This window comes from Oncorhynchus tshawytscha, linkage group LG03 (assembly GCF_018296145.1).
Source record: "Oncorhynchus tshawytscha isolate Ot180627B linkage group LG03, Otsh_v2.0, whole genome shotgun sequence".
NCBI lineage: Eukaryota > Metazoa > Chordata > Actinopteri > Salmoniformes > Salmonidae > Oncorhynchus > Oncorhynchus tshawytscha.
Window position 1 is genome coordinate 36,619,475 of NC_056431.1, and position 15,655 is coordinate 36,635,129.

General features: G+C 41.0%; 1 protein-coding gene across 5 annotated transcripts in view; it reads left to right on the plus strand.

Annotated features, from left to right (window-relative positions):
- LOC112234881 (carboxy-terminal domain RNA polymerase II polypeptide A small phosphatase 1) overlaps positions 1–13,824 on the plus strand; it is a 58,221-nt gene extending 44,397 nt beyond the window's left edge. For 2 of the 5 annotated variants that reach the window (XM_024403216.2, XM_024403197.2), the window contains 4 exons: positions 4,125–4,181; positions 6,897–6,989; positions 7,445–7,630; positions 13,093–13,824. In XM_024403216.2, coding sequence (XP_024258984.1) covers positions 4,125–4,181; positions 6,897–6,989; positions 7,445–7,630; positions 13,093–13,221 — 465 coding nt within the window. In that variant the 3' untranslated portion in view covers positions 13,222–13,824. Of the gene's footprint in view, positions 1–4,124; positions 4,182–6,896; positions 6,990–7,444; positions 7,734–13,092 lie in introns of all 5 variants that reach the window. The other 3 variants (XM_024403213.2, XM_024403207.2, XM_042315063.1) reach the window with 3 other exon arrangements.
- Positions 13,825–15,655: the final 1,831 nt, after the last annotated feature.

A 15,655-nucleotide genomic window follows, 5' to 3' on the forward strand; every position in this document is an offset into this window, starting at 1 on the left:
TGGAGTAAAACAAACATACAGTCAATAATACAGTATAAACAAGTCTATATACGATGTGAGCAAATGAGGTGAGATAAGGGAGGTAAAGGCAAAAAAGGCCATGGTGGCAAAGTAAATACAATATAGCAAGTAAAACACTGGAGTGGTAGATTTGCAATGGAGGAATGTGCAAAGTAGAAATAAAAATAATGGGGTGCAAAGGAGCAAAATAAATTAATTAATTAAATACAGTAGGGAAAGAGGTAGTTGTTTGGGCTAAATTATAGGTGGGCTATGTACAGGTGCAGTAATCTGTGAGCTGCTCTGACAGTTGGTGCTTAAAGCTAGTGAGGGAGATAAGTGTTTCCAGTTTCAGAGATTTTTGTAGTTCGTTCCGGTCATTGGCAGCAGAGAACTGGAAGGAGAGGCGGCCAAAGAAAGAATTGGTTTTGGGGGTGACTAGAGAGATATACCTGCTGGAGCGTGTGCTACAGGTGGGAGATGCTATGGTGACCAGCGAGCTGAGATAAGGGGGACTTTACCTAGCAGGGTCTTGTAGATGACATGGAGCCAGTGGGTTTGGCGACGAGTATGAAGCGAGGGCCAGCCAACGAGAGCGACAGGTCGCAATGGTGGGTAGTATATGGGGCTTTGGTGACAAAACGGATTGCACTGTGATAGACTGCATCCAATTTGTTGAGTAGGGTATTGGAGGCTATTTTGTAAATGACATCGCCAAAGTCGAGGATTGGTAGGATGGTCAGTTTTACAAGGGTATGTTTGGCAGCATGAGTGAAGGATGCTTTGTTGCGAAATAGGAAGCCAATTCTAGATTTAACTTTGGATTGGAGATGTTTGATATGGGTCTGGAAGGAGAGTTTACAGTCTAACCAGACACGTAAGTATTTGTAGTTGTCCACGTATTCTAAGTCAGAGCCGTCCAGAGTAGTGATGTTGGACAGGCGGGTAGGTGCAGGTAGCGATCGGTTGAAGAGCATGCATTTAGTTTTAGTTGTATTTAAGAGCAATTGGAGGCCACGGAAGGAGAGTTGTATGGCATTGAAGCTTGCCTGTAGGGTTGTTAACACAGTGTCCAAAGAAGGGCCAGAAGTATACAGAATGGTGTCGTCTGTGTAGAGGTGGATCAGAGACTCACCAGCAGCAAGAGCGACCTCATTGATGTATACAGAGAAGAGTCGGTCCAAGAATTGAACCCTGTGGCACCCCCATAGAGACTGCCAGAGGTCCGGACAGCAGACCCTCCGATTTGACACACTGAACTCTATCAGAGAAGTAGTTGGTGAACCAGGCGAGGCAATCATTTGAGACCAAGGCTGTCGAGTCTGCCAATGAGGATGTGGTGATTGACAGAGTCGAAAGCCTTGGGCAGATCAATGAATACGGCTGCACAGTAATGTTTCTTATCGACGGCGGTTAAGATATCGTTTAGGACTTTGAGCGTGGCTGAGGTGCACCCATGGCCAGGTCTGAAACCAGATTGCATAGCAGAGAAGGTATGGTGAGATTCGAAATGGTCGGTAATCTGTTTGTTGACTTGGCTTTCGAAGACCTTAGAAAGGCATGGTAGGATAGATATAGGTCTGTAGCAGTTTGGGTCAAGAGTGTCCCCCCCTTTGAAGAGGGGGATGACTGCAGCTGCTTTCCAATCTTTGGGAATCTCAGACGACATGAAAGAGAGGTTGAACAGGCTAGTAATAGGGGTGGCAACCATTTTGGCAGATAATTTTAGAAAGAAAGGGTCCAGATTGTCTAGCCCGGCTGATTTGTAGGGGTCCAGATTTTTCAGCTCTTTCAGAACATCAGCTGAACGGATTTGGGAGAAGGAGGAATGGGGAAGGCTTGGGCGAGTTGCTGTGGGGGGTGCAGTGCTGTTGACCGGGGTAGGAGTAGCCAGGTGGAAAGCATGGCCAGCCGTAGAAAAATGCTTATTGAAATTCTCAATTATGGTGGATTTATCAGTGGTGACAGTGTTTCCTATCTTCAGTGCAGTGGGCAGCTGGGAGGAGGTGTTCTTATTCTCCATGGACTCTACAGTGTCCCAGAACTTTTTTGAGTTAGTGTTGCCTTAATAACAAACTTGTTTGCCATCTGTAAATACGAATCAAATTGTTAAATTACGAGCCTTGTTGGTTAAGCCACAGAAAAATCAGCATCCTTCCAACTAGCCATGATAGGCTGAAATAATAAGTGGTCTGGACATGCCGAGAGAGGAGTTCGGATTGTTCTACCATATTGAAGGCGTCTGTCTATTTGAGCTTGTCAGTCTGTGTTGGTAATCCTGTTGAACGCTGCTTTTTTCTAAATGTATTGTTTAGTGGACCTGCATAAGTATTGCTTTCCATTTTCAGGATGATCAAGTTTTGAAATCAGTGGAATTAGAGTATGATAGCCAAAGAGATTGAGAAGACACCTGTCTCCGGGTTACATCTTCAAACTAAGGGCAACCGTGGTATGGCATCCCTGACAGGGAGATGCTTCCATGATGCATGTTGATGTATGCAGGTAAGATAGTCTAGCATTAGCTAGCTGCATTTTCATACATTACACATTTCTAATTTTGACAGAAAGTGGTTTAATTTCAAGTTAAAGTGTACTGTTAGCTAGCTAACATTAGCTGGCTGGCTCCCTAGCTGATGTTGTTATTTGTTTCCCAGAGCCGTTTGCTTTTCTAGTTAGAGTCTAATGTTAGCTAGCTAACATTGGACCTGGCTAGTTAGCTCACAGGTGATTTTCTCAAAAGTGAGTTTACAAGTTGATCAACTTTTCAAAGCATATTTATGTTCCCATTGTTCCTCAAATGCAGTGTATGATATACCATTTTGTAGCTCTGAGGCTCTTCTTTTATCCAATGTAAAAAAAACACCATTTCACATTTTGCTACATAAGACCGAATCCAGATGGTGAGTCACAAATAAAATAAATCTCTTGAATGAGTAGGTGTGTCCAAACTTTTGACTGGTACTGTATATATTTTTATTCTGTACAGGCTTCCTTTTCACTCTGTCAATTACGTTAGCATTGTGGAGTAACTACAATGTTGTTGATCCATCTTCCGTTTTCCCCTATCACCGCCATTCAACTCTGTAACTGTTTTAACGTCACCTTTGGCCTCATGGTGAAATCCCTGAACTGTTTCCTTCCTCTCCGGCAACTGAGTTAGGAAGGACGTCTGGATCTTTTTAGTGACTGGGTGCAATGACACAAAATCCAAAGTGTAATTAATAACTTCACCTTGCTCAAAGGGATGTTAAATGTCAGCTTTTTTTTACCCATCTAACAATAGATGCCTTTCTTTGTGAGGCATAGGAAAACCTCTCTGGTCTTTGTGATTGAATCTGTGTTTGAAATTCACTGCTCGACTGATTGACCTTACAGATGTGTGAGGTTCAGAGATGAGGTCATTCAAAAATCATGTTAAACACTATTATTGCAACTTATTATGTGACTTGCTAAGCAAATTTGTACTCCTGAACGTATTTATGTTTGCTGTAACGAAGGGGTTGAATACTTATTGACTCAAGACATTTCAGCTTAATTTGTAATTCCACTTTGACATTATAGGTTATTGTGTGTAGGCCAGTGACAAAAAATATCTAAATTTAATTAATTTAACACAACAAAATGTGGAAAAAGTCAAGGGTTGTTAATACTTTCTGAAGGCACTGTATACGTATGTAATGTATGTAATGCATGTTATGCTCGGCTCAACATTACTTCATAGACTATGAATAGACTATGAATTTAGGTCATGGTGTCCTGCATAGCACGTACTCGTGACTAACCTAACATTTGAGAGACTTGTTTTAGGTAGAAGACCCATCTAAATAAATCACACTTTTATAGGTGTTGTCAAATACATTATATTTCAGTGTCTCGAATGGAAACATATTACTTACATACTGTTATTTATGAAGTCGCTGATGGTGAGCATTTTATTTTTGCTTTACAGTCTTTACAAGCTTGTAAAACACATTTTAATTCAAACATATTTTTTTTACATTAAAAAAAACCCACAAACTAGAGTTAATGTGTTCTGTACAAGCTTGTAAAGCACATGTTTAATGTCTTAATTCATACACTGTTCCGTACTTGTTTCTTAAATGGAATCTTCTTGCTTCCAACAGCCTGTGAACAATGCTGATTTTATCATTCCAGTGGAAATTGATGGAACAGTTCACCAGGTAAGTGCGACTGTTTTCAGTTTCAATTCTTAGCCTTTTTCACAGGTTCTCTCCTTTATAGTGCCACAATGAAAGGAGCAGTAATGTGGCCATGACCTCAAATACAATTCTAGAATCTAATCTCCATGATATCCACGCTATGTTGGAATGACTCTCCTTCGTTTTGAAAGTGTTTAATTAGTTCAAACCTTTCATCCACCACTGTTTACTCTGTGACTCTGTTAGCGTTTGTGCTAGCTATCTGACAGAGCTTTGGCCTTCTCTGTTGACGGATCCTAGCAGCAGGTGGCTATTTCTGTGGGCTGATGAAACAAGGAAGTATGTTTGGCTTCTTAAATCACTGGGCCCATCAATCTCAGTCCCTAGCGCAGATTCTGCCCAGTCCATATGAGATCACATCGGAGATTGCAGGAACTGCTGTAGTTTTTTCTAGTTTAAAGGCTAACTCCAGACAGAAGACAGAAGAACACTCCTGTTTTATACCGCAGGCCTGGGTCTGTTTCAAGTAATCCAGGATAGGCTTGTTTAAGTGGGCACAGCCTATTCGGGATGACTTGGTTCAGGAACAAGGCCGATAGCATCATGTTCTTTTGAGAAATGGATGTGAGCAGAAATTGAGTGAAAGTTCTATATTGACAGGCATATCTTTCCATATACAGATAATAAGCTGCACCTAGAGTTGCAAAGGTAGGGTATAATACTGTAAACTATTGAAGGATTTGGGGAAATTTTACAAGATTACTGGTGGCCTTTTGGATACTTCAGATTATCACAGGTGTCTGTAATTATCTATGGCCCTCTGTGTGGCTTTATCACATGTACAATATATAAAATTATCAAATAAGATGATCAAAAAAATTATTACAAAGCTGTAAAGAATTATGCTTATTATAAACCAGGGATGGCCAACTTTGATGGGGGTTGGGGCCACAACAAATCTGAACTCTAATTCGACCTTAATTACTATTAGTTTAGATAGCTGGCCACTAGACTAATTTACCAATCTAAAAATGTTAGCTGAAATGGGCTAATTGAGTGAATATCAGTGACTCATCAGTAACAAGAGAAACTGTTTTTATGCACAACCAAATTTCGAAATTGCACCTTGTGTATTCTACCTCGCAGCATTAAGTTGAGACCCTGATTGAATGTAAATTGATCCGAGGGTTCGGGCCGCTAAGTTGCCCATTCCTGATATAGAAAATGCACTTAGTGATACCATTTGTGTTCAATATGAGGGTTTCAGCATGAAATATCCTTTATATTTTTTTTAATACACTTATTTTTTATTTTACTATGTCAATATGTCATTGTTGTCAATGTGTTGGTGCCAAACTGGTGGCATTTGTGAAAAAATCAAACGTTTGAAAAGTTTCTGAGTTAATTGAAAATAATGCCATTGTTGATAAGATGCTTTTTTCATTAATTAGGTTGTTTTTTCTTGAACCATATGCTTTATCCACTAGAAAATCATGGACAATATGGACCGATATAAAAAATGAATACCATACAGAGCAAAAATATAAACGCAACATGTCAAGTGTCGGTCCCATGTTTCATGAGCTGAAATAAACGATCACAGAAAGGTTCCATATGCACAAAAAGTGGATTTTTCTAAAAATGTTTTGCACAAATTTGTTTACATCCCTGTTAGGGATCAAATCCCCTTTTGCCAAGATAATCCATCCACCTGACAGGTGTGGCATATCAAGAAGCTGATTAACAGCATGGTCATTACACAGGTGCACCTTGTGTTGAGGACAGAAAAGGCCACTAAAATGTGCAGTTTTGTCACACAACACAATGCCACAGATGTCTCAAGTTTTGAAGGAGCGGGTAATTGGCATGTAGAATGCAGGAATGTCCACCACAGCTGTTGCCAGAGAATTAAATGTTAATTTCTCTGCCGTAAGCCGCCTCCAATGTCGTTTTAGAGAATTTGGCAGTACGTCCAACCGGCCTCACAACTGCAGACCATGTGTAGCCACGACAGCCCAGGACCTCCACATCCGGCTTCTTCACATGCAGGATCGTCTGAGCCCAGCCACCCAGACAGCTGATGAAACTGAGGAGTATTTCTCTCTGTAATAAAGGCCTTTTGTGGGGAAAAACTCTGTCTGATTGGCTGGGCCTGGCTCCCCAGTGGGTGGGCCTTTGCCCTCCCAGGTCCACCCATGGCTGCGCCTCTGCCCAGTAGTGTGGAATCCATAGATTAGGGCCTCATGCATTTATTTGAATGGACTGTTTTCCTTATTGAACTGTAACTGGGTAAAATCATTGAAATTGTTGCGTTTACATTTTTGTTCAGTGTGCATATATATGAATAATATGATTCTGGTAACTTTGATAAATTACCAGTAGCTTTGCAACCCTAGCTGCACACCTAATTGACTATTCCACATGGACATTTAGTGTAATCTGTGGCATTTATGATTGTTAATATCTAAAGAAGTCTGATATGCTGTAAAACGGTGTTAACCTCTCTTTCAGTCTCTCCCCTCTATCTTTTTATGTCCCATCCCATTAACCTCAATATCATCAGGCATCCCATAGCAGATGAGGGGGAGTAGGCGCATTTCTCGCTCAACAACTATTTAAGATCTTCTATTTAAAAAAGTTGTTTAAAGCATTAACATATTTGGCAAAAACAAATATATGTAAACTTTTTGTAAATAATCCAGAGTATTTCCATATGTCCTGTTTTTATTACCTCAGGTGTACGTGTTGAAGCGACCCAATGTGGATGAGTATCTCAAAAGAATGGGGGAGTTGTTTGAGTGTGTTCTGTTCACTGCCAGTTTATCCAAGGTGAATTCATTCAACTAAATGCTGATTGTCATATTTAAAGGTTTTATTAAATTAAAGGTTGACAGGATCTAACAAGTACTAGCCTTAAAGGGAAGTTTGTGATTTTACAACGTTGATGTCAGATGGTCCTCACCCTGAAAGTAGTCAATGGGCCAGGAGAAACTGTAATCCATGGTTTGGTTTTCTTTAAACAACCACTACAAGCTTCAGCTAACTTTAGTCACCGCTAGCTAAAAATCAATGGAAGTGATGGGGCCATCTAAAATACTAAACTTTCCCTTTAAGACTGTGACATGTTTGACATGTTATGTTTTGAATTCTTAGAAACTTTGCCCTGCCATTCTAATCTGTTATTCATCCATACACACATATTTCATAATAAATGTGTACACACACACATCTTTCTGTGACATAACATCAGGGACGATGTTGTGTGTGTTTTCCTTTTGTGCCAGTATGCCGATCCAGTCTCCGACCTGCTGGATAAATGGGGTGCCTTCCGACACCGTCTCTTCCGGGAGTCCTGCGTGTTCCACCAAGGAAACTATGTTAAAGACCTGAGTCGGCTGGGCAGGGACCTCAACAAAGTCATCATTGTAGACAACTCCCCAGCCTCCTACATCTTCCACCCTGATAATGCTGTATGGCATTCCTACTTCTATCTACCTGTATACTATAATACTAAGCTCTCAATTCAATCAATTGCAGATAAAGGAAAACTGCACAACATCTGAGGTATCTGAGGTGCTAAAAAAAGTGTAATTTCCTCTTTAAGTGTGTTCCATGGCATTGCCATTGAAAGGGATCCTTCAAAGGGGTGTTTACTTACTACTTTCATATTCCCTAGGTTGTTGTTGTTTCCTCCAAGCATGGCTTGATGGAATGTCTTTGAGAATATAGCACTGTTAGAGGATATGGATTTGATCAGTTTCTCAAAAGCATGAGAAATCACGGGTTACCTAATTATTATTATTATTCAAACTTTATTTATTCATCAAAGTCCTATTGACACAGATGTCTCTTTTACAAGGGAGCCCTGATTCACATAATTCATCATAAAAATGCAAAGTACATAATAGGGAATTAGTGACACAATTATTACAATCAAAGGCGGGTGTAAGGACCGACGCTGGAGTCGAGAAGCAGGTACGGGGAGTCAAACATTTAATGAGGAACAGACAAGGAACAAGACAGGAACAGCGTCAGCACACGGGTAACAAAACAACATACGAACGTTAATGCGGAAGCTGGGAACAGAGCTGGGGGACAGACAGATATAGGGGAAGAAATAACACAGGTGATTGAGTCTAGGGTCAGTCCAAATTATCACTGATGCGCGTGACGAGTGAAGCAGGTGTGCGTAATGATGGCGGCAGGAGTGCGTAATGCTGGAGAGCCCGGCGCCTTCAGGCCCCAATGGGATATAGCTGGAGTAGGTGTGACAGCTGGAGCATGATAAATACAATTACAGTATAAAAAACATGTACATTCCTCTGTGAACAGGTAATTTCCTAATGTCCTGAAATTCCCAAAAGACACTAGTGTGTCCAATTGTAGACTATTCTGAAATGTGTTCCATGTGTATGTGGTGCTTAAAAACTAAATGCTGTTTTACTTCAATTGGTAGCAACTAAACAAATTTAAAGAATGACCTATTCCTGAGAGTGAGTAAGGTATTTCATACTGGCTTGAATGTCAGGAGCGATGTGAGGTGGTATGGTAGTTTCTCCATGAGAGCTTTGTAAATAAACAGAAGGAAATATTGCGTTATCCGCGTTGCCAGTGACGTCCAGAACTCTGATAATGAACACAATTATGTTTTCAAAAACATTCACCTGTAATAAAGCATAATACGCAATGATAAACAGCATCCAGTGGTTTTAAAGAAGAGGCAGCTGCTCTCCTATAGATATCGCCATAACCAAGCGCTGACAGGAAAATCGACTATCAAGTTACCTACTATCAAGTGAAAGGTACATTATATTTCTGTAGAAGAAGCCCAGTTAAATTCTCAGTTCCTTCATTAGCTCATGTGTTTTTGTTTTATGCATATTTTTAGAATATTTCCATAAACTATCGCAAATTGGATGGAAACCTAGCTACTGATTCAAAATACTTTTGCCAAACAGGAAAGCTTTGATATATGGTGATAGTTGTTTTGGCCGCTAGGGTTGTTTAGGTCGCTTGCATTTCAATGCACCGCTAACTAATACAATCTGTTTCCACTAACATTCCAACATTCTCTAAGCATGCTAGCCAAGATATGTTGGACATTGCTGCATAACTTGTAGTAAACAAATGGTAAAACAGTTTGGAGGAAACGATAACCCCCTGGAGAAGTTGAAAATAACCTAAAACTTAAAGAAGTCTTTAGTGATAGTTGACCTTTTTGAAGTTTTAGCTTATTTTCAACTTTTCTTTTCCAACTATCACTGAACACTTCTTTAAATTAGACAGATTGTTTTCAGTATATATTTGTAGAACAGCATGTGTGATACAGATGTTGCATCTTAATATCAAAATAATCCTGCAGCAACCGGAAATGTGGATTATAATTTATTGACAGTTTTGTAAAGGCTGATACCTTTTTCGAATGTGAAAATCAAATGTCAAAGTGGAAATTAAGAACTTCAAAAGCCTTTTTAAATCTTAAATAATATACAAGTTGAAAATGTCTTGCATCGCAGGAAAGTTCCCCTGCAACAGAGTTATCAAATTAAGATCTTATATCTGTATAACTGATGTTCTCTCTGCAAAATGTCTGCAGCTTCCATAGTTAGGTACTCTTTAACAAAAATATAAACGCAACATGCAACAATTTCAAAGATTTTACTGAGTTTCAGTTTACTTTAGGAAGTCACTCAATTGAAATAAATTCATTACAGCCTAATCTATGGATTTTACATGACTGGGAATACATAAACTCAGCAAAAAAAGGAAAGTTCCCTTTTCAGGACCTTGTCTTTCAAAGATAATTCGTTAAAAAAAAATCAAAAAATCCATTTGTTTCCCATGCTTAAACAATGAATGAACATGCACCTGTGGAACAGTCGTTAAGACACTAACAGCTTACAGACTGTAGGCAATTAAGGTCACAGTTATGAAAACTTAGGACACTAAAGAGGCCTTTCTACTGACTCTGAAAAACACCAAAAGAAAGATGCCCAGGGTCCCTGCTCATCTGCGTGAACATGCCTTAGGCATGCTGCAAGGAGGCATGAGGACTGCAGATGTGGCCAGGGCAATAAATTGCAATATCCGTACTGTGAGACACCTAAGACAGCGCTACAGGGAGACAGGATGGATAGCTGATCGTCCTTGCAGTGGCAGACCATGTGTAACAACACCTCCACAGGATCAGTACATCTGACCATCACACCTGTGGGACAGGTACAGGATGGCAACAACAACTGTCTGAGTTACACCAGGAACACACAATCCCTCCATCAGTGCGCAGACTGTCCTCAATAGGTTGAGAGAGCATGGACTGAGGGCTTTTAGGCCTGTTGTAAGGCAGGTCCTCACCAGACATCACCAGCAACAATGTTGCCTATGGGCACAAACCCACCGTCACTGGATCAGACAGGACTGGCAAAAAGTGCTCTTCACTGATGAGTCGCGGTTTTGTCTCACCAGATGTGATGGTCGGATTTGTGTTTATCGGTCAAAGGAATGAGGCCTGTACTCTGGAGCGGGATCAATTTGGAGGTAGAGGGTTCGTCATGGTCTGGGGCGGTTTGTCACAGCATCATCGGACTGAGCTTGTTGTCATTGCAGGCAATCTCAACGCTGTACATTACAGGGAAGACATCCTCCTCCCTCATGTGGTACCCTTCCTGCAGGCTCATCCTGACATGACCCTCCAGCATGACAATACAACCAGCCATACTGCTCGTTCTGTGCGTGATTTCCTGTAAGACAGGAATGTCAGTGTTCTGCCAATGCCATCAAAGAGCCCGGATCTCATTCCCATTTAGCAGTTGGATCGAAAGGTGAGGGCTAGGGCCATTCCCCCCAGACATGTCCAGGAATTTGCAGGTGCCTTGGTGGAAGAGTGGAGTAACATCTCACAGCAAAAACGGGCAAATCTGATGCAGTCCATGAGGAGGAGATGCACTGCAGTACTTAATGCAGCTGGTGGCCAGACCAGATACTGACTGTTACTTTTGATTATGACCCCCCCTTTGTTCAGGGACACATTATTCCATTTATGTTAGTCACATGTCTGCAGAAATTGATCAGTTTATGTCTCAGTTGTTGAATCTTGTTATGTTCATACAAATATTTACACATGTTAAGTTTGCTGAAAATAAACACAGTTGACAGTGAGCGGTCATTTCTTTTTTGCTGAGTTTATAGGCATCTCTTGGTCACAGATACCTTTAAAAAAGTAGGGGTGTGGATCATAAAATTAGTCAGTATCTGGTGTGACCACCATTTGCCTATATAGTGCGGCACATCTCCTTCACATAGAGTTAATCAGGCTGTTGATTGTGGCCTGTGGAATGTTGTCCCACTCCTCTTCAAAGGCTGTGAGAAGTTGGTGGATGTTGGCAGGAACTGGGACATGCCGTCGTACACATAGATCCAGGGCATCCCAAACATGCTCAATGGGTGACATGTCTGATTATGCAGACCATGGAAGAACTGGGACATTTTCGGCATCCAGGAATTGTGTACAGATCCTTGCGACATGGGGCTGTGCATTATCATGCTGAAACATGAGGTGATGGCAGCGGATCAATGGCACGACAATGGGCCTCAGGATCTCATCACAGTATCTCTGGGCACTCAAATTGCCATCGATTTAAATAAAATTGTGTTCATTGTCCGTAGCTTCTGCAGGCACATACTATAACCCCACCGCCACCATGGGGCACTCTGTTCACAACATTGACATCAGCAAACCGCTCGCCCACACAACGCCATACACGCTGTCTGCCATCTCCTCGGTACAGTTCAAACCGGATTTCTTCTGTGAAGAGCACAATGGCCAGTGGCCATTGAAGGAGAGCAGTTGCCCACTGAAGTCGGTTACCATGTTGAACTGTAGTCATGTCAAGACCCTGATGAGTACGGCGAGCACGCAGATGAGCTTGCCAGAGACGGTTTCTGACAGTTTGTGCAGAAATGTCATCAGCTATCCAGGTGACTGGTCTCAGACAATCCCGCAGGTGAAGAAGCCGGATATGGAAGTCCTGGGCTGGCGTGGTCACATGTGGTCTGTTACATATGATCGTGAGGCCGATTGGATTTTACTGCCAAATTCTCTAAAATGATGTTGTAGGCTGCTTATCGTAGAGAAACTAACAATCAATTCTCTGGCAACAGCTCTGGTGGACATTCCTGCAGCCAGCATGCCAAATTCACGCTCCCTCAAAACTTGAGACATCTTTGACATTGTGTTGTGTGCACATTTTAGAGTGGCCTTGTCACGCCCTGATCTGTTTCACTTGTCCTTGTGCTTGTCTCCAACCCTCTCCTGGTCGAGATTTACGGCTTTCAGAATGCATTGTCTGTCTAAAAATGTTTTTCCAGTTGTTCACCTATGACCTATTCATAAGAATGTGAATTTTCACATTCTTATGAATAGATTAACTTTTTTATTTATGATTTCATTTTAATTCTGCATATAACACTACCTGTCAAAAGTTGTCGAACACCTACTCATTCAAGGGTTTTAATTTGAGATGGTTTGGGATAAGTTGGACCGCAAAGTAGCCAACAAGTGCTCAGCGTATGTGAGAACTCCTTGAAGATTGTTGGAAAAGCATTCCAGGTGAAGCTGGTTGAGAGAATGCCAAGAGTGTGCAAGGCTGTCATCAAGGCAAAGGGTAGCTATTTGAAGAATATATTTTGATATGTTTAACACTTTTTGGATTACTACATGATTCCTTATGTGCTATTTCATAGTTTTGATGTCTTTACTATTATTCTACAATGTAGAAAATAGTTTAAACATTTAAAAAAGGAAAAACCCTTGAATGAGTATGTGTTCTAGAACTTTTGACTGGTAGTGTGCATATAACTAACTCACTGGTACACATAGATCTGTGTCATTATTTTGAAACTTTACTTTGTTTATAACTTTTCACACACTCAGGTCCCCGTAACATCCTGGTTCGAAGACATGGCCGACACAGAGCTACTAGATCTCATCCCATTCTTCGAGAGACTAAGCCAAGTGGAAGATGTCTACGATATTCTCAAGCAGCAGGGGATTGCAAGCTAGTGCGTAATTAGACACTGGCGGCAACTTTTCACCACACGGGGGCCATAGAAGAAGCTGGTGGGCAACAGGATTCAAGTTTCTTCCCACTAGAAGGACCTGCTAGTGTCTCTCTGTCATTGTCGTCCTCCAAATTCCATTCACACAAAACGTGATAGAGAGGCCACTCAGTTTGGCACAGAGACGGAACAATGAGGAACTGCTTTATGGCAAACATTGAAAAGAATGGTATCAGTTATTTTTTCACATTTGATGCGGTAATCACCTCTTGGTTATAACTTTTCACCCTGAAGACAAGGTTAAGCGAAGCCCTTTTTCATGGAACGGTGATCATTTAAGCAGGCGATAATGTCCTTTTCGCAAACTATTTGGTGAATACGATATACAAAACAGAAGGGTTTCATCTTGAGATCAAGATAACTCCACCCGTTCCCACGTTTTAATACATTTTACCCAAAATGCCTACTTAACAACAATCATTCAGAGATTATTGTTTCCTAAAATATCCTGCTGTACCACAAGTATAATGTTGTAAAAAATGTCATCCCCTTTTAACTGAACATTATATCATGTGTTTTTTGCAACATGAGATACTATTTTTGGAAATTATTCACTACAGTGTGTGTGTGTTTGTGTGTGTGTGTGTGTGTCAAGGATGTATGATTATGACAAGGATGGACTATGTAGCAACACACAGAAAGCATGCATTCAGACAAAGAGGTTTGAGTTTGGTCAGTGTATAGTTATGCTGTCTGTTAGTAATCATGCTTAAAATACTGGAATCACATCAGTCAAGGATTATGATGACCCATTTATCCATTATATCAGATAAGTGTTTACACTCCGTTTGAAATGTATTACACGCACAAAATACCTTAATCATAATTCGTCAATCATTCACTTAAGTACATTATCAACTGATGGGTGTATTGTCCTTTGCCTTTTCAGGAGGATGTAACATTACAGAACGTTCAGATATCAATGTTTCATGTGGAACAGAAACTATTGTCTGTCAGATAGAATACAGAATTGTGTCAGCTCAATTCATTATATTTCCATCTGCACCATTCAGCGAGTTCCACCTCCCTGAATACACCTCTGAATAGGCAATAGCCTACATGTACAGCGCATACAGAAAGTATTCATACTCCTTGACTTTTTCCACATTTTGTTACGTTACTGCCTTATTCTATAATTGATTAATTTAGTTTTTTTTTTAAATCCTCAACAATCCACACACAATACCGCATAATGACAAAGCAAATACAGTTTTTTTTAAACATTTTTGCAAATGTATTAAAAATAAATAACAGAAGTACCTTATTTACATAATTATTCAGACCCTTTTCTATGAGACTTGAAATTGAGCTCAGATGCCAGGGCTTTGGTCAGGGAGTTAACCAAGAACCCGATGGTCACTCTGACAGAGCTCCAGTTCCTCTGTGGAGATGGGACAATCTTCCAGAAGGACAACCATCTCTGCAGCACTCCACCAATCAAGCTCCCCTCAATACGGTGCAGTCGTCCTGTCCCCTTTGCAGAAAAGCATCCCCAAAGAATGATGTTTCCACCTCCATGCTTCACGGGTTGGGTTGTAGTCATCCTTCTTCTTCCTCCAAACACGGCGAGTGGAGTTTAGACCAAAAAGCTCTATTTTTGTCTCATCAGACCACATGACCTTCTCCCATTCCTCCTCTGGATCATCCAGATGGTCATTGGCAAACTTCAGACGGGCCTGGACATGCGCTGGCTTGAGCAGGGGGACCTTGCGTGCGATGCAGGATTTTAATCCATGACGGCGTAGTGTGTTACTAATGGTTTTCTTTGAGACTGTGGTCCCAGCTCTCTTCAGGTCATTGACCAGGTCCTGCCGTGTAGTTCTGGGCTGATCCCTCACCTTCCTCATGATCATTGATGCCCCACGAGGTGAAATCTTGTATGGAGCCCCAGACCGAGGGTGATTGACCATCATCTTGAACTTCTTCCATTTTCTAATAATTGCACCAACAGTTGTTGCCTTCTCACCAAGATGCTTGCCTATTGTCCTGTAGCCCATCCCAGCCTTGTGCAGGTCTACAATTTTATCCCTGATGTCCTTACACAGCTCTCTGGTCTTGGCCATTGTGGAGAGGTTGGAGTCTGTTTGATTGAGTGTGTGGACAGGTGTCTTTTATACAGGTAACGAGTTCAAACAGGTGCAGTTAATACAGGTAATGAGTGAAGAACAGGAGGGCTTCTTAAAGAAAAACTAACAGGTCTGTGAGAGCCGTAATTCTTACTGGTTGGTCAGTGATCAAATACTTATGTCATGCAATAAAATGCAAATGAATTACTTAAAAATCATACAATGTGATTTTCTGGATTTTTCTCTCACAGTTGAAGTGTACCTATGATAAAAAATGACAGACCTCTACATGCTTTGTAAGTAGGAAAACCT